This window comes from Pelophylax lessonae (assembly GCF_965119305.1).
Source record: "Pelophylax lessonae genome assembly, chromosome: 3".
Lineage (NCBI taxonomy): Eukaryota > Metazoa > Chordata > Amphibia > Anura > Ranidae > Pelophylax > Pelophylax lessonae.
The window spans coordinates 256,918,225-256,945,597 of record NC_138770.1 but is presented as its reverse complement, the minus strand read 5'-3'; the positions used below and the strand labels follow the sequence as shown (position 1 = coordinate 256,945,597).

The 27,373-nt window shown below is 42.3% G+C and overlaps 1 protein-coding gene across 1 annotated transcript in view; it reads left to right on the top strand.

The window, feature by feature from the left end:
* SI (sucrase-isomaltase) overlaps nt 1-27,373 on the top strand; it is a 331,665-nt gene that overhangs the window by 166,001 nt on the left and 138,291 nt on the right. Inside the window, exons 29-38 of the mRNA XM_082249620.1 lie at nt 3,937-4,049; nt 4,128-4,253; nt 9,806-9,934; nt 12,073-12,183; nt 12,289-12,351; nt 19,247-19,363; nt 22,607-22,691; nt 23,835-23,973; nt 25,066-25,199; nt 25,485-25,519. Of these exons, the coding sequence (XP_082105746.1) occupies nt 3,937-4,049; nt 4,128-4,253; nt 9,806-9,934; nt 12,073-12,183; nt 12,289-12,351; nt 19,247-19,363; nt 22,607-22,691; nt 23,835-23,973; nt 25,066-25,199; nt 25,485-25,519 (1,052 nt within the window). The remainder of the gene's footprint in view (nt 1-3,936; nt 4,050-4,127; nt 4,254-9,805; nt 9,935-12,072; nt 12,184-12,288; nt 12,352-19,246; nt 19,364-22,606; nt 22,692-23,834; nt 23,974-25,065; nt 25,200-25,484; nt 25,520-27,373) is intronic.

The window sequence follows — 27,373 nt, the reverse complement described above, 5'->3', positions numbered from 1 at the left end:
AGTATTCATTAGTCAGTCCATCCGGCCCCGGAGATTTATTGGAAGGCATTGACTTAATAGTTTTCGACAATTCTGAGGGGGAGATGGGACCATTAAGAAATGACAAAGAGTCCGCAGATAAGGACGGGAGATGCAGGTGATGGAGGAAGGCCTGTATGTCCGCATCCGTGGGTTGAGGTGTCGAGATGTCAGTATTTAAATTATAAAGGGCACTATAATAGTCCGCAAAAGCGTCTGCGATACTTTGGGGATGGGAGTGTTTCTCGTTAGTGTGAGGGTGTATAATGGAATCAATTCTAGTTCGGGTTCGCCTGGCTTTAATGCGAGAAGAGAGGAATTTGCCAGCTTTATTGTGTGATGAATAATAGGTCATGCGTAATCGTGCCAGCAGTTTGTCATGTTGCTCGGTCAACAATCTGCGGAGGTCGGTGCGAAGGGAAGTCAACCGAGAGGCATGGTGCAGGGAGGGGGATTTTTTGTTCAGCTCGTCAAGGGAGTGAATCTCCTCAGTGAGGCGCTGAAGGGCAGCATTACGTTTCTTTTTTAGTCTAGAGCCTGCTTGAATTAACATACCCCGGATGAACGCTTTATGCGTGTTCCACAGGGTGGAGGGGGAAGTGTCAGAGACATTGTTGTTGAGAAAGAAATCTCGCAGGTGCTTTCGTAGGTGTTTTAGGGAGTCTGGGTCTGAAAGAAGGGAATTATTGCACCTCCAAATAAAGGAGGTTGTAGAGGGTGGGCTTGTAGAAAGGGTCATGTGGACCGCAGCGTGGTCTGACCACGTGATGGAGGATATGGAGGTGTCTGTAAGGAAGGGCAACGTAGCAGAGTCCACAAGGAACATGTCTATTCTGGAGTATGTGTTATGGCTCGCGGAAAAGAAGGAATAGTCCCTCTCCTCCGCGTGCTGGTACCTCCAAACATCATGCAAGCCTTCTGAGTGTAACAATGAAGCTAGGGATGGGGGCTTGGATTTGAGCCTAGCTGATGAGTCCAGGGCATGATCGGCAACCAGATTAAAGTCCCCACACATTATCAATTTACCTACTGTCAGTTTGGATACCTTGGAACACAATTTGCGTAGGAAAGACAATTGTCGTACATTAGGAGCATACACATTGACAATAGTATATGGGCATTGATTGATAGTGCAATTGATAATCAGGAAGCGGCCTTCCCTGTCCTCCACCAACTTAGAGAAGGAGAAGGACAAGCCAGCATCACCCCTCTTTTTTTAGCTGTATAATAAGCCTGGAACACATGCGGGTAGTCGGGGTGGGTACAGCGGGGAACGCGCCCGATCTGGAAATGAGTCTCCTGTATCGCCAAAACATCGGCTGTAGCTGCGCCAGCCTCCCTCCACATCGAGTGACGTTTTGCGGGGTGGTTCAACCCCTTAACATTCATGGAAAGGAATTTAACAGCCATCTAAGTTCCAGAAAGGGTCCATGCGGACGTAGATGGGCCGGGAGCAAAGGGGACAAGTGGCACTTGGTAGGGTGAGGAGAGTCTGGTACACCCAGTGGAGGATACGGGATAAAAGGGCTATGAAAACAGTACCTGAGAAGTTCTCCAAACCTGGCTGTAGAGGTGACCAATGCGAGTTTGTAAGGCGGATAATCACGGAAGTCCTGCTGTGAAGTTCCATGGGCATGGTAGAAGCGAGCAACTTGGTGTGTATGTTCGTCCGGGAACAGCTGAGGAAGGTGAAGACTGCATATGGGCAGAGAAAAGGCACATCATGTGGTACGGCAATATTGGTAATACTGAAGACAACAACAAAACAAACAAAACAGTCTAGGAATAAAAAGGACATGGCCCCTCAAGGCCAAAAGGGTAGCTGTAGCTACAAAAACTGTAGGGGGAAAAGAGCACGGTGGGGTGTGCACCTTAGAAGCAGGGAGGGCCGGGCACGCCCGGCTAAATCTTACAGTGAGTGTCACTTGTGGCGGCTGCGAGATCTTGAGGATCTGGATGCAACTTGCCATTCAGGTTGTACACGGGGAGGTAATGGAGGTAGAGCTGTAGCGATCGATGGACCTGCGTCTTCGGGGACAATACCCCATTGGCGGAGCAGGCGCATTCCCTGTTCGATGGTGGTGACCTGAGAAGAGGAACCCTGATGGGTTATGCACAGTTTCGCCGGATATTTCCACTTGTAAATTATCTTGTGGTTGCGCAGGGCCTTTGTTACAGTGTTGAGGTTGCGGCGTTGTTGTAAGGTGTATTGAGAGTAGTCGGGTAATACTTGGACCGCTGCTGCTCGTTCTGGTAGATGGTCCCTGCGCCGGAATGCGTCCAGGATCTTCTCCTTTGCTTGGAAGAAGTGGATACGGAGCAGGACGTCCCTAGGAACATCATTGGGGAGAAAAGAGGGCTTAGGGATTCTATGGATCCGGTCTATAGTCAAATCAGAGTTTGTCAATGCAGGTACAACTTGTTGGAAAAGATCTCGCACAAAGTTAGGAAGCTGGTTAGGCATAACCGTTTCCGGGATGCCGCGTAGTTTCAGGTTATTGCGTCGGGACCTATCCTCCAGGTCCACAAGTTTGGCCTGTATGCGGCTGATATCATTTTGTTGGGCAGTGTGCGAGTCCACTAGAGTGTTGTATGATACGGTAAACTCATCCATCTTCCATTCAATTGTATTGACCCTCTCTCCTAGGCCATGCAACTCTTTCTGGCAATATGCAATGGAGGAAGATACTGTAGCCTGCATGGACTTGTGCATCATGGATAGCATGTCTTTTAAGGCACTATCGGAGATAGGTTGTCCTGTTGTGGGGATAGAGGCAAAGGGGTCCGGTTCAGGGACAAATGACCATGCACTAAGCGTGGCAGAGTCCTGGTCACTCACCTCCATATTCGTGGGGCGAGATGTGCGATGCCCCTCCTCCCACCACGGCTTCGACTTCGCCGGGCTGTGGGTAGATGGAGTGGAGGGGGAGGAATCGGCAGAGCGCGCCAGCCTCATCTGTTTGCCAGCATCGTCTGTGTCTCGGCGTGCTGGTGACGTCACTGCTGCGCCGGGGCTTGTAGACACTAGAGGGCGGGTATCGTTCTTGCGATGCGAGGCTCCGGCGCCATTTTGTGTGTGACCCGAGGCCGCCGGATAGAAGAAATCAGACAGCTTACGAACCGCCGGCAGGTCTGTTTTCCGTCTTGCCATGTCCGTCGGTTGCAGGGAGCGTTCCCCTAAAGATCCGTGTGTCTGTGAGGTAGAAACACTCACTCTGATGGGCCGTAGATGCGGATTGAGCCGAGCGTGCAGCGGAGCTCCTTTGCTAAGCGGCCATTCAGTCTGGCGGTCGCCATGCCCCCCGCGGTAACAACAAATTTAACACACCTGCTCCCCATTCACACCTGAGACCTTGTAACACTAATGAGCCACATGACACCGGGAAGCGAAAATGGCTAATTGGGCCCAATTTGGACATTTTCACTTAGGGGTATACTCACTTTTGTAGCCAGCGGTTTAGACATTAATGGCTGTGTATTGATTTATTTTGAGGAGACAGGAAATTGACACTGTTATACAAGCTGTACACTCACTACTTTACATTCTAGCAAAGTGTAATTTCTTCAGCATTGTCACATAAAAAGATATAATAAAATATTTACAATATATTATTTACAATATATTATTATACAGTATATATTATAGATATATAAATTATATATCTATATCTATCTATCTATCTATCTATCTATCTATCTATCTATCTATCTATCTATCTATATACATACTGCATATAGATATATACTGTATATAGATGTATAGATATATAGATATATATATATATATATATATATATATATATATATATATATATATATATATATATATATATATATATATTTTTTTTTTTTTTTTAATTCAGTATTACTTATTACTATGATTTCCTGAATCTGTGACATTTACCTTTTTACTGTCAGATTTGACACTACAGGAAACACCTGCTCTAACATACCGCACTATTGGAGGAATTTTGGATTTTTATGTAGTCTTGGGTCCCAAACCAGAAGATGTTGTCCAACAATACACAGCAGTAAGTAGCCTTTTATTTTGATCAGAATAGTTTAGTACGTATACAGGAACTTCTATACAGTCTTTTTTTTTTTCTCAGCTTGTTGGACGCCCAGTAATGCCATCCTACTGGGCTCTTGGATTCCAGCTGTGTCGTTATGGATACAAGAATGATACAGAAATTGCTGAATTATATGAAAATATGAAACGGGCCAATATTCCCTATGTAAGTATGGAAATTACACATTAGCAAGCAGTCCGATCTGTCTTTCTATTTTTCCAGAAACATTTAAGTTTCAGTTGACCGAAAATTAATAATTCAGTTTTTGGTAAATGCTGAAGAGTAAGACCACCATAAAAGCATAAGGTTGAGCTGACAGCAATGAACATGGGCAGATACAACCCATGTGTCATGTTTACATTTTCTGGTGCCACTACCAGTTTTGAAAAGAAAAAAAAAAAAAAAAGCATCACAGTTGTCTGTCTCTAATAACAAAATTAGGAATAGGAATAGGAATCTGCATATTCTTCTGATATAGGATCGAGGAACTCTATAGATTTTGTCCTTTCAAGCTAACACATTAATAATAATATTATTATACAGGATTGATAAAAAAGAGACACTACAGTTACAATGCAATTTAAGACAAAGGGTTTAAAAGGGGCCTGCTCACAATAGCTTACAATCTAATAGGAGATGGAAAATGATACAAAAGGCAATAACTGTGTGGGGAGGATCTGTTCAAAAATAAAATGTTTTGCCTAAAGGAATGTGTTTTCAGGGATTGCCTAGAGGCAGAAAGAGTAGCAGTTAGCCAGACAGATTGAAGTAGGTAGTTCCAGAGAAGGGAAGACGTTTAGAAGAAGTCCTGGAGATGAGCATGAAATGAGACAAGAAAACTAGAGAGCAAAAGGTCTTGGGAGAAGTTAAGAAGACTATTTGGGTGATATTTTGAGGTGAGGTTGGTAAAATTCTCAGAAGGCAGATTTTTTTCCCATAAAATTTTTATTGAGAATCAGTGAATACAAAGAACTGCTCAATGACATGTGAAACAGAATAAAAACCAAGAGAACAGCAAATAAAATGAACAGTGATACAGGCCATACTACACAGCTTAAAGGAAAATTCCTCATAGTCGGTTCCAGGGCAAGAGCTCCAGTAAATGCATACAAAATCAAAACATCAAACTGTTAGAGTAATATAGGCAACCAATACGGCTAAGCATGACAGCAATAAGGTGCCACTGCGGCACAAAGACAGCGATAATTAGCCAGGTTGATGTGTGCCAGATCCCTGGAGCAAAGGGAACCTACGAAAGATGGTAAGGATGATGAAAAACCAGAGGAGAAACAAATCACCCGCCGATTGGCAGTGTAAGATAGCTTGACGTGGGTATGGCCCAGAGAGACGCCCAGAGGCGAAAGGCTGCCTCAAGAATGGAAATAGAAAGAGAAGGGGAAGATAGAGAAAGATAGCAACATGAAAGACAGGAGACAAAAGCTAGGATGTGGGAGAGAGAAGAAGGAAAAAGAGAAAAAAAAAAGGGGAAGGGGTGTGGGAAGAAGGAGGGAAGGATAACAGGGACGAGAAGACTTCTTTGGAGGTCAGACGGGCAACCTGGTATTAAGCTGGGGTCATAATTGTGGTATAAGCATCGGTATCTTTGAAGCGGATCCAATCATACCAGGTAACAATAAAGTCAGTGAAAGAGTCATGTGCGATGCTAATCAATTCCTCCATTTGTTCTATATGATTCAGCCTACGGAACCATTCTTTGGTGGAGAGAACATTGGCTGATCTCCAATGGCACGGTACGCACAGCTTGGCCACGTTAACCATATGCATGGCCAAGGACTTCTTGTAGGAGTGCCTCCAGGAAGGTGCCCAATGTGGCAAGTATTGCATCGGGGAAAAGTCCAGATCCCTCAACGTTACTTTTTTAATTGTGTCATGTACCTCCGCCCAGAAAGGTTGAAGGACAGGGCAGGACCACCATACGCGGAGCATCCTGCCCAAGTCATTTTCACATCGCCAACAGGCACTAGAGACAGCGGGGCAGAATTTATGAATCCGGTCAGGAGTCCGATACCATCTCGTGAGGACCTTATAGCCATTTTCCTGGATGATTATGCTAACAGAGGCTTGCTGGATGGTGCGGCATACGGAGGTCCAATCGGCGTCCATGAAAGGAAGGTCCAGCTCCCTGGACCAGGCCTGGACAAAAGAGGATGAGGAGGCAGGCGGGGCCACTAAGAGGAGGCGGCACAGTTCAGAGATAATATGCCACTGGGGGCCGGTTCGCTCGCAAATGGCTTCAATACTGGACGAGGGTCTAGTCCAAAGAGTCAGGGGGTGGCGAGCGGAAAGAAAATGGCGGATCTGGAAGAACGTCCATAAGGGAATAGAATGGGGTTGAAGCCATCGATTTAAAGCTTCCCAGGACAGTTGGGAGCCCCTGTGGAAAAGGTACTTGGCAAGGACATCGCCGTGCGGCCAAATATCACGAAGGAACGATTTGCAGACATGCCCGGTTCAAAAGCAGTATTCAGGCGAAGCAACGTCAAAGGGCCAAAAGCTGGGTCAATCTTCCTGGCTTTGCACCAGGCGCAGTGCAATTTCAATGGGGGACCAATCAGGGGATGTCCCTTAAGCTCTTCTGGGAGAGCTGAGAAGGGAAACCAGGAAAGCAAATGAAGAGGGGTCCGCAAGAGCGCATTTTCCAAACCCACAACCGCCTTCAGGGATGAATGTAAGTTCCAGTCAACCACCCTGCCCATAATGCAGGCCTTGTAGTATGTGGGCAAGTCAGGAAGCCCCAAACCCCCACACACCTTGGGGGCCGTGAGCTGGGTGTATTTGACCCAAGGCCTTTTATCTCCCCAGACAAATTTCAGGGCATGTGATTTAAATGAGGCAAAAAACGAGTTTGTAAGATGGATCGGGATTGTTTGAAAAAGAACTTTGGGAGGATGGTCATCTTTAGGAGGGCCACTCGTCCAAACCATGACACCCGAAGGGATCCCCACGCATGAAGATTAGAGCCGATGCTATTCAGGCAGGAGAGGTTTGTAATTCACACAAAATATGTCGGACAGTCCATGAGGGATAAGAATGCCCAGATACTGGATAGTTTCAGACGCCCATTTAAAAGGGAAATTGGACCGACAATGATCCACTTCTGCCTGGGGGAGAGACACATTGAGAACCAAAGATTTAGTGTAGTTGATCTGTAAGTTCGACAGGAGCTTGACTGTTCCAAGTCGCGTAACAGGAGCGGAAGGGAGAGGTGAGGTCATGAAAGAAAAAGCAGCATGTCATCCGTGAAAGCTGCGACTTTGTGCGCGGTGCCTGCAATACGGATCCCCTGAATATCCGGGTTAGAGCGGATCATGTTGAGGAAGGGTTCCAGCAAAAGTATAAACAATATTGGGGATAAAGGGCACACTTGCCTGGTGCCATTCGTAAGGCTGAAGGCGTCCGACAAGTGGCCATTGACACGGACCCTGGCTATCTGATTAGTGTATAGAGCCCGAATGCTCGAAAGCATACGGGTCTGAAAGCCCAGGGCCTCCAGGGTCGACATCAGATAGTTCCAGGCCACTCTGTTGAACGCCTTCTCTGCATCCAATGATAGTCCCTAGCCTCCCTTCCCGGGACAAAGCCCACCTGGTCCAGGGAGACAAGAGAGGGCAGATGAGGGAGAGGGCAATTAGCCAGCATCTTGGCATAGATCTTAACGTCCACGTTCAGAAGGGATATGGGATGGTAGTTCCCCACCAGAGCGGCATCTTTACCCTCCTTGGGCAGCACCGTGATGTGTGCTTCCAATAGAGACGAAGAGCGGTGGGGAGCATCGGCCAAGGACCGGAAAGCTTTCAAGAAGTGCGGTCTGGTGATATCCGAGAAAGTGTGATAATATTGCAAGGAGAAGCCATTCGGGCCGGGGCATTTACCCGGTTTCATTTCCTTGACTGCCCGATCAAATTCCTCCTCAAAAAGAGGTGATTCCAAGGCGGATACTGCTGAGGCGGGGAGGGGCGGTAGTCCGTGCATCTCGAGGAAAGACTTCAGGGCCTCCTGGCGATGGGACGACGATGCCGGAGACAGAGATGTAGATTTCAGATTATAAAGCGAGTGGTAGAAGGATTCAAATTGTTTTGCAATATCCGCGTTTGAGCAATGTTTCGAGCCTATATCTTCCCTTATGAAATGTATATTGGAGGACTTCCTCTGGGCCTGGCCCGCCCGAGCCAGAAGACGACCACATTTGTTCCCCTGCTCGTAGAAAATCTTATGACCCAAGGTTAATCTACAGTGACTCTGAGCCTCTAGGATCTCCTTGATCTCACGGCGAACTTCCGTGAGTTCAGCAAGAGTAGCAGCGGCAAGAGAACATTTGTGAGCCCTCTCAAGGTCGCCGAGCCTTTTGTAAAGGCCATCGATCATCACCTGTCTGGCTCTCTTGTGTGAGGCTGAGAGGGACAAAAATTCCCCCTGAGTACGCACTTGTGCGCCTCCCACTGTCCGAGTGGGCTACAGTCCGGAGTATCGTTTTCCGAAAAGTAGGAAGATATGACATTACGAAGGTTTGCGGTCACCGCCTGATCCTTCAACAAAGAAGGATCAGGCGCCAGGATTTGCGTCCGTATCTAAAAGCGGGAACGTGAGGGTCATCGTAATGGGGTTATGGTCCGAAAGAACCTGTGGTTCAATGGTGGCCGAAGTCAGCATTGGGATATCAGGCTGGGAAAGGAAGAAGTAATCAGTTCTGGAGAATTTTCCATGAGGTGCAGAGCAGAATGTGTAATCTCTCGTCTCGGGGTTCAATAACCTCCAGGAATCTTAAAGTCGCAGCGACTGTAACTGAATAGCAATTTGGCGCAAGGCTCGGTAAGGAAGAACGGATGTGCCAGTGGAGGAGTCCAGGTGAGGTTGAAGAGGGGCATTGAATTCCCCCCCAAGTATCAGCATCCCAGAAGCAAAGTCTAGCAGCTCTTAACAAACCGAGGGGAAGAACAGTACCTGTTTGCTGTTAGGAGCATATAAATTTGCAATAGTGACCGGGCGGGAATTCAAGCGCAGTTTAACAAAAAGAAACTTGCCACCCGGGTCCCGCCGGATGTCCTCAGCTTGAAAAGCAACTTGGTGTGAAAAGAGGATAGAAACCCCTCTGGTTTTGGACCCCTCGGTGGGGGCGTGAAAACACACAGGATATCTCCTGTTGGACAACGAGGGAACATCACCCTCCTTGAAATGGGTATCCTGTATCAGTAGCACATGAGCCCGCAGTCTGCGTGCTTCTGCAAGAAGTTGTGATCGCTTCTCCGGTACATTGAATCCCTGGGCATTAATAGAGAGGAGCCTGAGGGATGTCCTCAGCGTTGGATGTGTGCTTCTCGTCATGGAGGGGGTGTGGGAAGATGGGGGAGGGGGGAGATAAAATAAAATGTAAAAAAAAAAAGAGAGGGGGAGGAGGGAAACAACAGAGAATAGAGGGCACAAGATGGACCAAGCGGGGATCACTCAAGACTCAGAGGGAATATTGTGAGTATTATACATTCATCAAAATGTCATCCAAGTTTAGGTATATAAATAAATATGTTTTAATAGTGCATTTGCTAGTTAAGAAGGTTTGATGAAAAAAGAAAGAAAGAAGGTTTTTTTTTTTTTTTTATATAAATTATATATCATTATACCTTTTAACTCTTAATCTGAAGTGCTTTTATATTTGAAATAAAGTTATATCTTATAAAGTGCATTTGTGTTTGACTCTACAGGATGTACAATATGCTGACATAGACTACATGGAGAGACAAATGGACTTTACACTTGGTGCCAACTTCTCGGGGCTGCCAGCCCTTGTTGACCGAATAAGAGGAGAAGGAATGAAATTTATTATTCTCTTGGTGAGTGATGTGCTTGTAAACAAAAGGGGAGACAGTTGAAAAAAAATAAATAAATAAATAAAAGAATATAAAAATTAAGGATATGCATTTTTTTTTCTATTTATAGTTTAAACCCAGGCTTAATAATTGACAATTACTTAATAATAAAAGATGCAAGAATATTATAGTAAGAAAAACCTACAATTGAAAATGGATAGTAATAATAATAATAATAATAATAATAATAATAATATGTAGAGGTCCACTGCTTTGCCCCAGACAATACACCCCTACTCCTATTTGCAAGTCACTGGAATAAAGGAGGGGCTCCAGTGACCCCACAGAAAAAAAGAGAAAGAGAGTAGGCAACCCATAATATGAAAATATTTTTAAGCATATGGTGTTCTTAGAGATGTTGAGCTATATACAGTAAAAAAAAAATAATCATCTATAGGAGGGCTTAGAGTCTAATGTACCTGCCAGGGGTTCATCTGCAGGTAAATATTTCTACATAGATAACAAATTTGGATTTAGTAGGTGCATAAGAGAAAATTCTTATGTGTGGCTACTCTAAATAGTAGGTGGTCACCACCACCCACCCCTATAGCATAGATATAACTATCAACATGGATATGCAATAAATCTGCCTGTAAGTATACATAAGCACATACTAAGTAGAATAATGACCATCAAAGATGCTCCACAATGTTGTCTAACATGCCATATAGTGTTACCTGGGTCGTATTTGGGAGAAGAATTGCACCATGCATCACAGTTATGCCATAATAGGGCCACCCAAGCTCCCTCATATACTCTTGGCATGTTCAACTGTGCTGCGGGTGACATCACACATGATGCAGGCGCCCTGAGACTGCACATGTGTGGGCTGGACCTCCCGCTACCCTTGTGCACCATGGACTGTGGTGCATCCATAGGGACATCGATTGAAGCCCACATATCACTTTGACCCCCCCAACTGGAGGGGAGAAGAAAGAGGGAATACAATGCCAGTCCCCAGCACACGTACATGAGGAGATGGGCAGAAAGTCTACCCCACAACCTCAAAGTGGGAAGACAAGGGAGTCCAGAAACAGGGCATCTAAGTGCCTGCAAAAACAGGAAAATGGAGGTCTAAGCAACCTAAACCACATTCTCTCAAGCTCTGGCATACAGTCCTTCTATGACCTTCAAAAGTCCTTTGACTTGCCGCCCAACTCCCTTTTCCCATACCTAAGGACTCGTTCACTCCTCTCCAAAATTCAGCTGACGTCTGAACCTTCCATATTGGTTCCAATCATGAAATTCTACAACACTCCCAAACCTGCAGTTAAAGACATATCCCTTATATACAATACGCTCTTACAATCCACACAAAATGCATCCTCTTCATCTATGGTCTTTTGGTCTTCGATGGTGCCCAGTTCACCACCCCCACATGTGTGGCACCGAGCACTGCTCCTTCCATTAAAAGCTTAAAGGTGCATATCCCATTGGGAATCTCTACAAAAACTATTCCACAAATGGTACTTTACCCCCTCTAGACTGGCAACTATGTATCCCATCTCGTCTCCGTTATGCTGGCGAGGCTGTCAAGGAATAGGATCACTTCAACATATCTGGTGGGACTGCACGCATATCAAACCTTTCTGGAATTCAATCTCAGCATTTCTCTCCTCCCTGTGCAACTTTTCTTCCCCACTTTCCCCACTGGATCTCCTCTTTAGTCTCTCAATACCAACATGGCCCTCTCACAGGGATCGGATGAGAGTGGACAGGCGGCCCGCTCTCATCCGATCCCCCATAGAGAGCAGCGGGGGCTGTGACACCTCCCTCTCCGCACTGCAAGCGGAGACGGAGCTGTCATTTCTGGCTCAGCCTGACAGGGCTGGGATGTGTGCGGGGCTGTATGCATTCCATAGCATTCCATAGCTGAATGAACAGAAATGCAAATCTTTGAGAAGGTATGACAGCCCTCTTATATGTATTTCAACTGTGTTTTTAGCTATTTGCCAGGAGTTCGGCTGTGACCCATATTATATTAGCAGCAGCTATGTTATTACAAATTTGTCCAGTTTATTAATTTGAAATAATAATTAATTCTTTAAATTCACTTTCCTTTGTTTGTTTTTTTTTTTGTTTTTTTTATGGACCATTTATAGGACCCTGCCATTTCAGGAAATGAAACCAAACCCTATCCAGCTTTTACCAGAGGTGTTCAAGATAATGTGTTCATCAAATGGCCAAATAGCAATGATATAGTATATGGAAAGGTATTTATGAATATGTCAAGTGGGAAGAAGCTCATGTATTAATATGTAATATTTCTGTGAGCCTATTTTGATTGTTATACTAAGTCATATTTTGTTTGGTTTAAGGTCTGGCCAGATTTACCTGACATCTATGTTGATGAGTCTTTGGACTGGGATACACAAGTGAAGGTAATAAACCATTACTTTTCTGTAAATTTATTAGGCTTGATAATTCTTTGGAATTCTATATATATTTTATAAAATGAACTGAGTTTATATACATTATAATATGGATATAAAAAGTAAATAAATACCTGGGTAGACCATTTCCTTCCACCTGGTTTTGGCTCTTCCCTCCTTGAGCCCTGACGCTCAGGTTTGTGTTTAGGCTGTAAACTGCGACCATGACTTAGTCTGAGCTAGTGACCTCTCCTTTCTTCTTTTCATTTTTTCTTCTTCATTATTTGCTTTTTTTTTTTAAATTTTCTCACTGTTTCTTTAGTATGATCCTAGGGATTTTCCCATGTGTATAGCACATGACCTTCATTCCTGGCTAAACTGTTGGTATTATATCTCCAGATTCATGGACCAATATTACGTGTTTTTGGAGACTTTGAGCCTCCATTCTTTTTTCCAACTATGACCAATTACTCGGTCATCACTTTTCATTGCCTTGTTGGTTCATATGACTTTTTGTATGACTTTTGTACACAGATTATGTGCATTACCCACAGAGGCGTAACTAGAACCTTCAGGGCCCTGATGCAAGAAACCATGAAGGGCCCCCCAGACCCCTGGCCGGGGCCCTTACCTTCAAGCCCAGGGCTCTTCCCACTAATCCTGGGGCTCTTTACACTTGTTGCATGGCCTTTTATTACGGTCCCACAGCAGGATTCTTTCACAAGTTCTGCAGTGGGCCCCCTTCCTGCAATCTTGTGGGCCCCCTTCCTGCAATCTTGGGGCCTCCCCACAGTGGTGCAATGCCAGGGTCCGGTCGCAAGTGTGACCTTTGCGATTCTGGAAGTTCACCCACTGGTTTGCTACCGGGCCCCCTGGAGCATGGGGCCCGGTAGCGATTGCAACCCCTGCAACCCCTGTAGTTACGCCCCTGATTACCCATATTCTTAAGTGTTTCTGGTGCTTTTGTTGGTATGTAAGCTTTTTAAATATTTTAATAAAAACATTGAACAAGAAAAATAAATAAATATATATATATAGTCTCCAACCAAGGAGGTGAGTTGCACGTCACCTGTGCAGAGGGTGCAAGTTAACCAAAAGGCTCCAAACTGTCCCATATTAACTGATCCAAGAGAGTTACTGCACCCTAATTAGTTTTTACTCAATAAATGGCATTTATTTCCAATGCCAATACTATTTCACAATGTTTTCAAGTGTCCCCGCCCCTTGTTAGATGCACGTATGACTAACAAACTGAGAAAGTTTAATTAAATAACAGCTAAAGTCAGGAATCCACAGAGCTGAAGTCAAAACAAGATTCACCTCTCTGGGCTCACAATCATTTATTACACCAAATATATGACTACAAAAGCTTGCACTAGTGCAGAGGAATTGACTATACAAAATGTATTCTACAGTATGTCACACAAAATAAAGAACAAAAATAGACACGTCAGGAAAAACAAACAATTCCTGAAGATTGTGGCCACATTTTCTTGTCTGGTACCTGAGTGTAATCCAGGAATAAGGAATCCACCAACCTAGGTACATTCTCTGTTGAGTCTATTTTTACAAACAAAAGGAAAAGTTCCTCACTTAAATCGGGGATAACGAAATCCTAGATTTTAAGGGTGCGCAAGTCTTGATATTTCCCAATGTTTCTCGTCATACCCTAAGCAGACAAACTACTATAGAACACCAACAATCAGTACAGGTGTAGAAATCAGTTCCATCTGTTGACATAGGCTGGCTATACATGATTCAGTCCCCTAGCCACACATTTGAGGTAAATGCAGGTTCCCCACCTGCTGTATCATTGTATTCTGACAGCAGGACTCCCACGCCATCAGAATACACTGATCAGTGCTGCAGCCAACTGTCTACATTTGCTGATTAAGGAAATATTTGTGAACAAGCTGGTTCATGAGATGCCAATTGATAGAGCTGAACCGTCTGAATTTTGATCCATGTATGGTCAGCTCAAGAGGGGTGGTAGAAAACATCCTGCACACTCCTAATGACCTGCTGGCATTCCTGAAAGCCTTTGATGTACCTACTGTGAAATTTGAACACTGGTCAGATCTGGTTCCCCCTGTTTGGCCTCCGATTTCTCTTCTGACTCCATGGCAACAGACATCCTTCTTGGGAACTCCCTGGATGGTGCAACAGGTATCTTTATTGTTTAACTGACTTACTGCATAGTTCATATGTTTAGACTGATTACTGATTTTTGTTGTGGCACCCTCACCTAACTTATTAAGTGAGTCACTTATTGGCCCCTCTAAAGCTGGAAACCTGAACTCAATTCTTTGCTGGTTTAATTGCCTGCACTTAGACCCTGCCCACACAAACTGCACTCGCCCGGACATACGCTGCCAATAGAACATGTCACTGTTCTTGCATCTCCCTGAGATAGGAGATGGATATTTCAATTTTCTTGCCTGCTCTTACATACCCTCCTACTGTCAGGAACCATGAGTCAGACTGAAACAGAAAATGCAGTAAAATCACACCTTTAATGTAATAGTAAAAATTAGTACAGAACAGTAAATGTGGTCAAAACATAGCCAGGGGTCGGAAGCCAAAACAGCAAGTCAGACAAGCCAGTGATCAGAAAACCAGAAATCAACGTAATCAGAGGCAGAGGAACAGGATCAGGAACTCAGAAGGGACGTCAGCCGTGCAAAGTCTTTCACAAGAACACAGCAGAGAAACTCCAGATATGTTGACAAGGTGAAGGCAGGACTGACAAAGTTGACAAGGTGAAGGCAGCTTAAATAGTCAGAAGAGGCTGACTGTAGGCAGGACTGACAAGCAGATGATGATAACCAGGTGAGCCACAGAGGAAACAATGAGTGCTGACAATTAACTGACAGCTGAACAGCCTGAGAACAGAGAAGAGAGCTGCTGCAAGCTCATCCCTGACACCTGCCTACTTAAATTACAAAAGGAACTTTTGTGGCTTTAACCATTCTGAGACTTGCTGAGACTCCTATTGTTACCAAATTGTTATTCAAAAGGACCCCCTTCATTCTGTATAGCTTTTATACTACTTACATGGAAATTACTCTGTCAACCAATCATCCTTTTCTTTAAGCTGCTTAATTTGTTTTAAACTTGGTTTATCTTTCTGTGATTACTGTTTTTTAGTGATCCCCTCATAGTCCTTCTGCTATCTCCCCCTGACCTCTGTTCCTTCCTAGTACCCTGTCCAGCCCTCATTGGACCCCTTTCCTTCCCCTTCTTTTTATTTTGTCCCTTTCTTTGCTGCCTATTCACATTGGCACATGGCTTCTTTTTTCCATGTCCTCATCCTGTTCTTTTTCTTTACGTTTCCACCTTCTTTTTTCAAAGCTTGTTTCTCCAGAAGACCCACTTTAAAGTGGTTGTAAAGGCTGAAGGTTTTTTTACCTTCATACATTCTTTGCATGAAGGTATAAAACCTTCTGGGTGCTACACTCACCTGAGTCTTCTATCGATCCAGCGATGTGCACTGGAGCCTCTGCTGTCCCGGGTCTCTCTCTCAGTAGATAAATTGCGAGGGCGTATGACATGGTGTATATGGTCAAAACGAAGAGTCTCAGTAGGTGGGCATTCCAAAATGGAATTGAAGCTGCCCCTCACCGAGTCTGCAAGGTCATTGTCCCTGGCAGCCTCTGGTAAACCTTGGATACGTAGATTGTTCCTGCGATTGCAATTTTCGAGGTCTTCCAATTTGTAGAGTGCAGAACGGTGGGCCACTGCCAACTGTGTCACCTTGTCTTGTAATTCTTTAATGGTGCCTTCCTGGGTGTCCTGTCGCCACTCTGTGTCTTCCACCCTGGTCAGCAGGTGGGACATGTCAGAGCGGACTGCTGTTATTTCTTTCTTCAGAGAACATTCTAGGTTGCGGAACATGCCCCCTATCTCTTGTTTCAGACCTTCTAGTAGGGAGGACATGTCTGAGGCTGCGGGAGAAGCAGGGTCCTCCATATGATCCAAGAAGTATGAGGAGGAAGGGGAGCACTCTCGAGGTAATGCGGAGTGGATAGAAGAGGCTCTACCCAACACGGAGGCTTCGGCCCTGCTGCAGAGAGAAATCGCTTGATGGAGCCAGAGGCTGAAGAGGACGAGTTCCCAGGACGTTTGCATGACAGAGGGCATAGATGAGGGGTCTTTGAAGGCATTGCTAGAGGTCAATAGCTGGGGGGGCTGCTGGAGCTCCGTCTAAGCACGGCTGCATGGTTCCATGTTGAAACCGCACCACGGGCTAATAGACCATAGTAGAAACGTGTGACTGGTAATTGCAATGATCAGGATGCAAGGCAAAGTTATCAGTAGTACAGTCTGGGGAGGGGTCCAAAGTAAGTATAGTTCTGAAGGCCGGACAGAAGCAGCGGGTGACCTCAGGTGAAAAGACTGTGGTGCGGGGTAGGTAGTGCAGGCCGTGGGCCTGGCATGGCCGTTTCCGGGTACCTTTGCGGGAAAAAGCAAAGGATGACCAACTCCACGGGGACAAGGCAGGCACCCTAGGGCTTTGCAGGGGTCGATGGTTGGGTACATACAGCAGATGGGAGCAGATGGCTGAGAACCTGTTGTGGAGAGTGCGGCCTGGTCCAAGATGGCGGCTGGCTAAGGTGGGCCCGAGGTGGAAGAAGCTGTTATGGGCTTTACAGAACAGTTCCTGTGGTGGCAGGGTACAGCGGGGGTCCCAGGGAGCTGATAGGGGCTGTTGTGGGGATGGATTTTGGACATTTTCACTTAGGGGTGTACTCACGTTTGTTGCCAGGGGTTTAGACATTAATGGCTGTATGTTGAGTTATTTTGAGGGGACAGCAAATTTACACTGTTATACAAGCTGTACAATCACTACTTTACATTGTAGCAAAGTGTCATTTCTTCAGTGTTGTCACATGAAAAGATATAATAAAATATTTAAAAAACAATATGAGGGGTGTACTCACTTTTGTGAGACACTGTAAGAGATAATTATCCAACCAAGCAGGTGAAATTGCATGTCTCATGCTGCAAGATAATCAAAAGCCTCCAAACTGTCCAATAATGCCAATAGCTCCTCTATTGCCTCTTTTCAGTTTGGAGAAGTACACCAAAATATCCATTAGATACAAAATAGTAATATCAAATAAACCCATACAAAAGTGTAGCGCTCATAAAACAAAAACAGAACTGATAACAGTTCAATGTCCATGCAAACAAAAAAGCCTACTGTGAAATAAAAATTAAAAATCTCCAGAAGATGTCATTTTTGACGAAAGAGGTAAGGCCCATGCCAAGATGTCTTCACAACATCTGGAAGCTATCTGTATATTCTCTTGGGGATTTTGATTTGTACTGTACAGCTCTGTTTGTTTTATACATGTGAATTTAATTGTTTTTAATAAATATTGGTTACCATTGATTTTATATTATCTGGAGCATTTCCATTTTTTTCATGCAAATTTTTCTGAGTGGCTGTTGACTATATATGGTGAATTGTATCCAGGAACTAAGCTAACCACTCTCAAGCGCTATATGACTTCTCATTGTGAGGGTTAAGCCTTTGATTTGGGCACTGGTGTGGTACCACGGAGTGCGTTGTTTTTTCACTTGGAGGAGTTTTTTTTACACTATATGAAAATTATTTCATCTTTAATTCACAAAGTTGTCAAAAAGTAATAACCACAAAAAACTGTTTTTGACAAGTCCTTTATTAAAAAAAAAAAAAATGAATAGCGGCCCTCAATGTTAATTTATCGTCAATCACAACGCCCACCGGACTCAAATAATTCAAAACGCTCTTGCCTCCTGGGAGGCCTCCCGCCATATACCTACTCTCCCTTTGACATTTCTTATATAGGCAAAAAGCAGGGCGACCCCACTACGTCACCTGGTATGGTTCAGGAGGAGGGGGGGTCGCTCGCTAGTCCCCTCCCCTTTCCTGACCTGCTGGGCTGCATGCTCAGATAAGGGTCTGGTATGGATTTTGGGGGACTCCACGCCCAATTTTTATTTTATTTGGGGTGGTTTCTTTTTTTAATAAAAATACAAATATTGATACATGTCCACCAGGGCAGTACCAGACCCTTGTATCCCTTTTATGGCCAATTACTTGCATATAGGCCTTCAAAATGGGCACTTTTGATTTTTCCTGTTCGGCTCCCATAGACTTCAATGAGGTTTGCCGTTCGGGTTAGAACATTTCCCCTGTTCGGGAGTTCTGCTGCGAACCGAACAGGGGGGTGTTCGGCCCATCCCTACAGATCTCATTCACCTTCGACTAGGTTCCACATACAGTATAAAATAAATACTGAAAAAGTGAGGTTCAGCTAAGCAATCTATCCATGATCAAGTCTACTGTAGCCAGGCCTGATTTGGCCCTTTTCTTTTTAATTAAAATAAAAGAAACATGCTATGCTTACCTGCTTTGTGCAATGATTTTGCACAGAGCAGCCTCAAACTTCTTCTTCGGTCCCCCACTGCCACCCTGGGCTCAATTCTCCCACCAAGTGCCCCCAAAGCAAGCCAATTGCAATGGGGGCACCCGTGCGTGCTTGCTCCTGAGCCTTGCTTTGTGTGTCCCATGGACAGGACTCAGCCCCACCCCCAGCACCTCATCACTGTCTGCTTGACTGCAGCAGGAGCCAGTGGCTCCTGCTGCTGTATCTGAACCAATGAGGAGAGAGCCTCGGCTCTCATGCACATCGTTGGATCAAAATTGGCCTCAGGTATGTTTTTAGAGGGACTGTGGGGGAAGTTGCATGCAGAAGGTTTTTTTACCTTACTGCATAGAAAACCTTCTACCTTTACAACCACTTTAAGCCAAATTCCTCATCTTATTCCTTCAAACTGTACATTTTTAGAACAACAACCTTTACGATTTTTTGAGACAGAGAATTTGGTGATATGTAAGGCTTTTCTTTTTTCATAGCTTTATAGAGCTTATGCTGCATTCCCTGACTTCTTCCTTGAACGAACTGCGAAGTGGTGGCACCGGGAACTTGAGGAATATCGAAGGGACCATATTAGGTTTGACGGACTGTGGATTGTAAGTAAAACTGATAGTGACACCTTTTTCATCAAATCATTTGTAATAATATTATATATCTAATGAACTGGTTGGAAATATATATAAAGCATTGCATTTCACTTCAAAATTTGAACTATCTTTAGCCCTTTTAGGCAAATAATCTTCTGATACGTTCTTTTTTTCTTTTTCTTCATAATACCACTGTTATATTAAACCCTCTCTCTGCAATAAATATAGATAGAAACAGTCTCTGGACTTTAAACCAGTTTTAACCATATAATGTATAAACATAGCATGTGAACATCACGTGGTGTTTAAACAGTTACTGTACGATGTTATCAAACATAATTTACTTTAGGTATACTGGGCCTTTAACTGGAAAGAGTGGTAGAAGTACTTAGAAATGGTGTGTGTGTGGGAATCTTGGTAATAAAGAAGTCACCATATTGAGCTTTCTATATCATAAATCATAACGCCCCCACAGTTGTATAATTTTCTATAATTAGCACTATGTTCCAAGGGAGTATAAGAGTGAAGATGTACTGTAATTCTCAGATGAAAACATTCTCTAAAAACATCTAAATTAGAAGAAACTAACGAAGGAAAATGCTATTACAGAAAACCTTATTGTTTCCTGCAAATTATTCTTAATAGTTTATGTGCATCAGTCAGAGCTTTTATGATTAAAAAACTATTAGCATCCTGTGGTACAAATAGGCAGCGGTCACAGAAGAAGAAAACAATACAGAGAATTATAATCAACATTGTACAAACTTTTTTTAAATTACTAATTTCTTTGTTAAAAACCACACATGGTGTGTACCACATTTTCCATCACACCAGATCTATACTGAGCATAATACAAGTTGTTTTGTGATTTCACCATAAAAGTAATCTTTTATCACAAGGTTGTGCTACCATGTAACATTTTAAACTGGATTTACCCTGCTAATTCTTAAAAAAAAAAAAAAAAAAAAACTGTAAGGACAGAAAATTCATAGGTTACCAAAGATAACCTTTATTTCTGCAAATGCTAGTTTCCCAAATACATTCTATGACCAAAACTTTGTGGACACTTGACCCTTACACATATTTACATGGCCAACACATTTCCATTAAGGGGTACTGTACTAGTCATTTTTTCCAGTGAAGGGTTTTGGTAATGCTACAACATACAGAGTCAAAGCCATAGGTGTGCGCAGCCTATTGCATTAGGGTGTGCACCCCAAAGTTTAAATACACATGCATGTGTTTGCCTACATGTATATGGCCCCGGTACATTACTCTCCCTGCTGGCAAAGTGAAATAGAAGTGTGTGGCACTTCTCTTATGGCAGAGCAGGTCCAAGGGAGATCTTTCCCATCTCCTCACTGGCAAACAGAGCAATAATGCTAACGTGCCCTAGGTGATTAGGGTGTGCCCAGGCACACCCGGCACACCCTGTGCGCACGCCTATGGTCAAAGCCTTTTTCTGCTCCAGCGTGATTGTATCCCTTTGCACAAAAGCAGGTCCATAGAGATTTTCATATTTAAACATGTTTTTTTTTTGTGGAGGAACACAAGTGGCTTGCACAGAGTCCTAACCTCAACACCTTTGGGATACATTGGAACACCATCTTTGAATCAGATCTCCTTATCCAACATGGCCACAAATTCCTATAAACACAAAATCGCTAAATCTTCTGCAAAGCCTGCCAAGAATAGTGGAACCTGTTATAGATGCAAAGGTGGTGGTGGTATTAGTAACAAAATGAGGGATATTTGATGTCAAGGAAAAATACTATATGCTGATTATGTGATAAAAATGCATAACCTGAGATAGTAAATAGAGTCTTAGAATATTTATATTTACATTTTCAATGTTTTAAAGGAGTTAAGAAGAATCTACGCAGAAACCTAAAAAAAATATCTTTATGTGCTACTTCTCTCTTCCATCTAAAGCGATGCTATTATGTACTGAGACTGTTAAAATTAAACTACTTATACTTACAGCAGAAGCAGGTAAAAGTGAGTCTTCAGAAGTCCAATAATTCCCTCAAAAGATCAGACGCTTGATTTAGCAGGACACACAGGGAAGTGAATAATTGAAAATGTCTTAGGTCCTGTGACAATCAGCAGCACAGCATGCTTCTGAGCAGCTTCGGTGACCTTATTAGTTTCTAGCAAGAAATTAGCCTTTCAGCATGAGTCCCATGCTGATGGTTTAGAAGCATTAGACTTGTCCATGTGCTCTAGAGAAATCATGCTGGTAACAGTGCAGTCACTAAGAATTTTGGATTTCACCAACTGAGGGTAAATTGTATTGTGTCTGTAGCTGTAATCAGTACAGAAAGAATGCAAGATGAGTGTAACCCAAGTAGAAATTATTTGAAAAGAGCTAAAATAATACAACAGTGCCATTTTTTATACATTTGAAACTAAAGCTGTCCTGTTGAGAATGAACAGATTGCTATGTCAAACCTTTTCTTCTGAAAAGTTGTTGTTGTGTCGACCCTCTTATTTCTGTATTTCATGAGTCAAACACCTGTAACTCATGTATGCAAATCAGAGGTGTGACTTCACTGACCACAAAATTGCCCTGCTTTATTGACACAAATGGAATTTGGTTGGTACACTGGAATCTGGGGTTCTCTGGAAAGTGCCAATTTGATTTTAAGAACCACTTACCAGTTTGCTTCCAGCTTACAGGGTTTTAGAGGGTAACAGGCCTACAGAGATCCAATTTGTATTGCTCTTGGAGCTCAGCAGAAAAAATCATTTTTAATCATTCTCTTTTCTTTAGTCACCTGTACCCATGCTCAATTTAGGACTAATTGTATGCCTCTCTCCTTCTAAGTAAGCTGCTTTCAATTGCACCAACAAGGGGATCACTTCAGGCAAGAATATAACCTAGCTCAAAATATATTCTTTGAGCTACTGATTATCCCTGTGCTACTGTATATAATATGGCATATACTATTACCTGATTTACAGCTTTATCATTACCTTATGCCTAGTTTCTAGACATATGGATAAGCCAGTATGCTCACCATAGTTTTATCTATACAAATACGTAAAAAAAATATTTGTAAATTTAAATTTAACTTGAAAAAGACTTTTGGGGAAACCCTTATCTCAGATTGTGAAAAAAGTTATCCAGCATAGCAACAGCATTTGACATGTAATTATGCAAAGAAATGTTTTTGTGCTTGGGGTGAATCAGCTTGCAGAAGCAAAGACCTGTCAAGTTAATCAGTCTTTGTTATTACTTTTTCTGTTTAGGATATGAATGAGCCTGCTAGTTTTGTTCACGGATCTGTCAATGGTTGTGGAAATGTAGCCCTAAACAAACCTCCATATATGCCACGTATGAACCATTTCTGATTTACTTTTTTATTATTTGACTCTTGCAATATAGTGTATATCTTAGTTACAGTTTTGTTTCATGTTTAAAGATAATCACATTTTTAAGAATCCAGTCCAGGAGTCCAATTTGTTAGGTTTTTCCTCACTGAACAAAATGGTAACAGCAGTATAGGCCACCTGTTGTGTTAATAACAGCCTATACTACAATCAGTTTTAGGTCAGTGCTTAAAGGAACTGGTTCAAAAATAGGACCACTTCCAAACTCCAACTCTATTTTTACAGGGACTAGGCTCTTATCAACTACTGGCACCAACAAAGCGGTTATTGGGTTAGGTATGTTGCCAGACCCAATACATTTGTTCCCAGTAGAAAAACAAAGGAAAAAAATCACCAGTTTATACCAGTTTATAAACAAATATGTTGTTTTTCTGCCTAGTATCCTTTTAAGTGAAGATCCCCTTAAGTAGTTAAGATTCCATATCTTTAAGTTTGATTTTTTAGGCCCCTGCATGACAATCCATTATATCCACGTAAGTGCTCCCAGGCACTAACATAGCTCCAAGTTCTTATTCAGGAACCTCAGGGACACTATTTGCCTTGGTTTCCATGTTTAGGCCTTATCTGCCTCCTGCTAGCATCCATGCCTTCCTATTGACACACAATCCAAGGATTGACCAGAGAAGCTGTAATTGATGTTTTGCCTATACTGTATATATGGCATATATACACCGCTGTTTACTAAACAACTTTGGTAGTAGGTATAATGCAGGATGTACATTCTAAAGATAAAATAGTCTCCTATTTTCAATATCATTAATATTACATAAATTTAAAAGAGAAAGCAAGACTCCAGTATAATAGCCATGATAGTTTAAAGGCATATGTTCAGAGATCTCAGCACTTGAGTATTTGGGAGATATGTAAAGAGTTGGTAGATCTGAATCTGCATTATTCTTTTAAGCATACATTTTCGGACATCCTGACCATTTGAATTACATTTAAAGTGCATTTGAAGAATCTACAATACCTTTCACTTTTTCTATGTGATTGCCTTACCAACAAATCGTTAATTAATGTTAAAAATCAATGAAATCAATCAATGTTTATGAAAAAATCAATGGTTGAACCTCTTATGACTTTTTAGGTTTGGAATCATCTCATATGGGCTTAGAACACAAGACTTTATGCATGGAAAGTAGACAGTATCTTCCTACTGGAGAGCCAGTTGACCACTATGATGTCCACAATTTATATGGATGGTCACACTCCAAACCAACTTTTGAGTGAGTCCTTAAAAATGAAAACAATAATATGCAACATTTTTAGCCATAGTTACCTATAATTTTTTTTGTTGTACTGAATTGATTTAAAGCAGGCCTTGCACTATATGCTAGGCCCGCTGTTTACCTTTGCCATCCCTCTTTTCTCTTTGCTGAAAGATTTAACAAAAAGGTATAAACAAGACCTGTAAGGGAAATAAAAAAAAATATATATAATACTCACAATTTCCCTGATTTCCATGGTGCAGGGGGTGACATTGTCCTCCACTAAAGAAGTCCCAGAGAATTCTGAGTACTCCAAATCATATGAGAAAACTCTGCAGCACAGTGCTGGTAGAATCCTCTTAGTGAGATTTGAACTGCTCCAAAAACTTAAAATGATGGTCAAAGCAGTTACAGAAACATATGTTTGCAGAAAATTCATATAGGAGTTTGGTAAAACACAAATCTTATAAAGAATACAGGTTATCTAAAATAGATGCAGTTTGAGTACACTACAGTGCTGAGTCCAGGAAACAAAACTTCTGATCCAACATAGAATAATAAAGCAAGGTAACATATTCCGTTAAGTGTAATTGTTACATAAGAACTTGTTTTAGAGTCTAATTTGCTAATCTAGTGACAATACACTTTATAATACTTTCACCCTCAAACGTGTAATTAATTTGTTTCACTGAGACTGTTTCCGCAGTCCTTTGTGTTGAAAGTAAAGTCACCTCTGATTGTGATGCCATTGCAACTCCACACTTGAGTCACAAAAAATGTATGTATAACTTATAGAAAATCATAAGGTAATTTTAAAAGACCTTGTGAATGAAAAGATCAATATATGCTAGCAAGAGTGTGGTTATTGCAATTAAATTCCACTTTGGCACAATTCAGTTGTACGAGTCTTCCCATTACATATTATGAGCAAAAATCAACCAGTTGGTCTAGTTGAAGTAACATTCTGTTTCCCTCTCCTCCCATCAGTTTTTGAAATGCATGTTGTTAAAAGATCAGAGATGATCCTGCATCCTTTGTGCTAAATCTAAAGTCCAGTCCTAAGCTAGGCAGCTGATTAAACACAGAAGCTAAAAACATTTCTATTTTCAGCTCTCTACGCAGTCTTACAGGACAAAGAGGAATAGTTGTCTGCCGGTCCACATATCCAACCTCTGGACAATGGGTGGGACACTGGCTTGGGGACAACACCGCTGCTTGGAATCAAGTGGATAAATCTATTATTGGTAAGCATCCTGAAAATAAATTCTGCCAGAGCTAGGTTTCTGTTATTTGCCCTGAGGGCAATAGACATATTTTCAATTTAATATTATATTTGTTGTTTTTGTATGCAGATTTTAAAATGTATTTTATATAATTTTATTAGTTACAAATTTATATTCTTAAATCATCTACCTAATAAATTCAGTTTATTTTTGTGCTCATTTTATAATGAGCGCTAATTTGAAAATACATTATTAGGGAAAATGCATTATGGCTGCACATTATCTTAATTTCTTTCTTTTTTGTAGGAATGATGGATTTCAGTCTTTTTGGATATTCTTATGTAAGTAGTAAAATATATATATTGTGTTCCATACCTTCTGAAATAACATAACAGAGAACCAGATATGCAGTATTGAGCTATATAAACCAATTCTGGACTGTTACTAAAAACATAACTTCCTGGTCCTATTTTTAGAAATTGACTCATTGGGATAAGATCACGTAAAGTGATTGTAAACAATCACCTTGTAAAACAACCCAATCAGTTTAAAATAGAAATGAAAGGTAAAACATGTATGTATAGATATAAAAAAAAAAACATTTTAAATACCTTTTTTCCCCTTTTTTTATAAGTAATCACATTCCCTCTGTTCTCAGGGAGGAGAAGTAGCAGCACAGTGAGTTTCCCAGTGAATGGCTGTGCATCAGGGGCATGTCAGGACAAGTCTGATCATTGGAGGAGGGCATACTGGGGGTTCCCAGTACAGCCAGATAACTAACCATGGTGTGCACCCTGCTTATTGTGGTCAGTTTTTAACAGGAAAGCAAGGATACTAACAGGAACACCAAGGATTTCACACAAAGGAAGCAATACAAAGAGAACAGGATACTTTCTCATACAAGTACATGGCACAGCAGGCACATATCAGGAATATGAAAGGTTGGTGGTAACACACATTTTAAGGTGTGAGCCAGGGCAGGAAAAAGAAAAAAAACATATGGAGTACATGCATGCACATTTCCCATGTTTTTTTTTTCAAAATTTTGCAATTTCAAAATTATACCTGTTGATCTTGGCAGAAACACATCCAGTTTCTAATTTTCTGTTATGGACTGACCACACAATGGGGTTCATTTACTACAACTGGAGAGTGCAAAATCTAGTGCAGCTCTGTACATAAACCAATCAGCTTTCATTTTTGTTTTCAGGGCTTAATTGAACAAGCTGAAGTTACCATGCACATCTGCACCAGATTTTGCAATCTCCAGTTTTAGCAAATCAACCCCACTGCTATTGCTGTACTAAAATCGTAAAGAATGGTGTCAGCCCTAACCAGTTCTCTTTTTGCTGAGCTACAGGGTCTCTAAACTAGACTTCATCTTCATAATACACTGTAGTGCAGCTGTTTTCTCTGTTTCACAGAGGAGAACTGGGAACATTGCTTAGGCTTCTTGAGACATGACAGCTCCGGATTTTTGGCAGGATCAGTGGGTATTTTTGCACAGATATAACACAATGCTTAAATGTTCATTTAAACTGGATCCCATTCTAAGCCTTTTTAACTTCCCTACCCAGGAAAGAAGTCTATACTTACCTATGCTGAGGGCAATCTGGTCTGGTCACATGATCTCTCCAGCGGTCAGCTTCAGTGAAGAGGAGAGATTGCTGACAACGACTGCAGAGCCTGCTTACCAGCTTACCATGGGGCATCCAATCCATTGTTGGCTGTCCCTCCTTTACACTAAAGCTGGTGCTGGGACCAGATCATGTAACCAGACCGGAGCACCCTCAGAATAAGTAAGTATACAGATCTTTCCTTTCCCAGGGTGGATAGGCTTAGAATAGGGGTGGGAGTAGATTTAAGCTTGGTTAGTATTTGATTGGAATTCAACTTTAAAAGACCAAAAGAAAACAAGTAAGAGACGTTCTTTGTTGGGGCATATATACACTGAATTTGCCCATCCCATAAATACTTGTTATCACAGCAGCACTTCTATGGTAGTCTAAACCTGGGTAAAATATAGGCTACAAATGAATATGGCATTAAAGCAGGGTAAGGACTAGGGATGATCGAACTTTTGAAAAGTTCGGTTCGACCAGAACACCCGAATTTCCCAAAAGTTCGGTTCGGATTTCAGAACCCCATTGAAATCAATGGGACCCGAACTTCGGTAATCAAAAAACACTATTTTT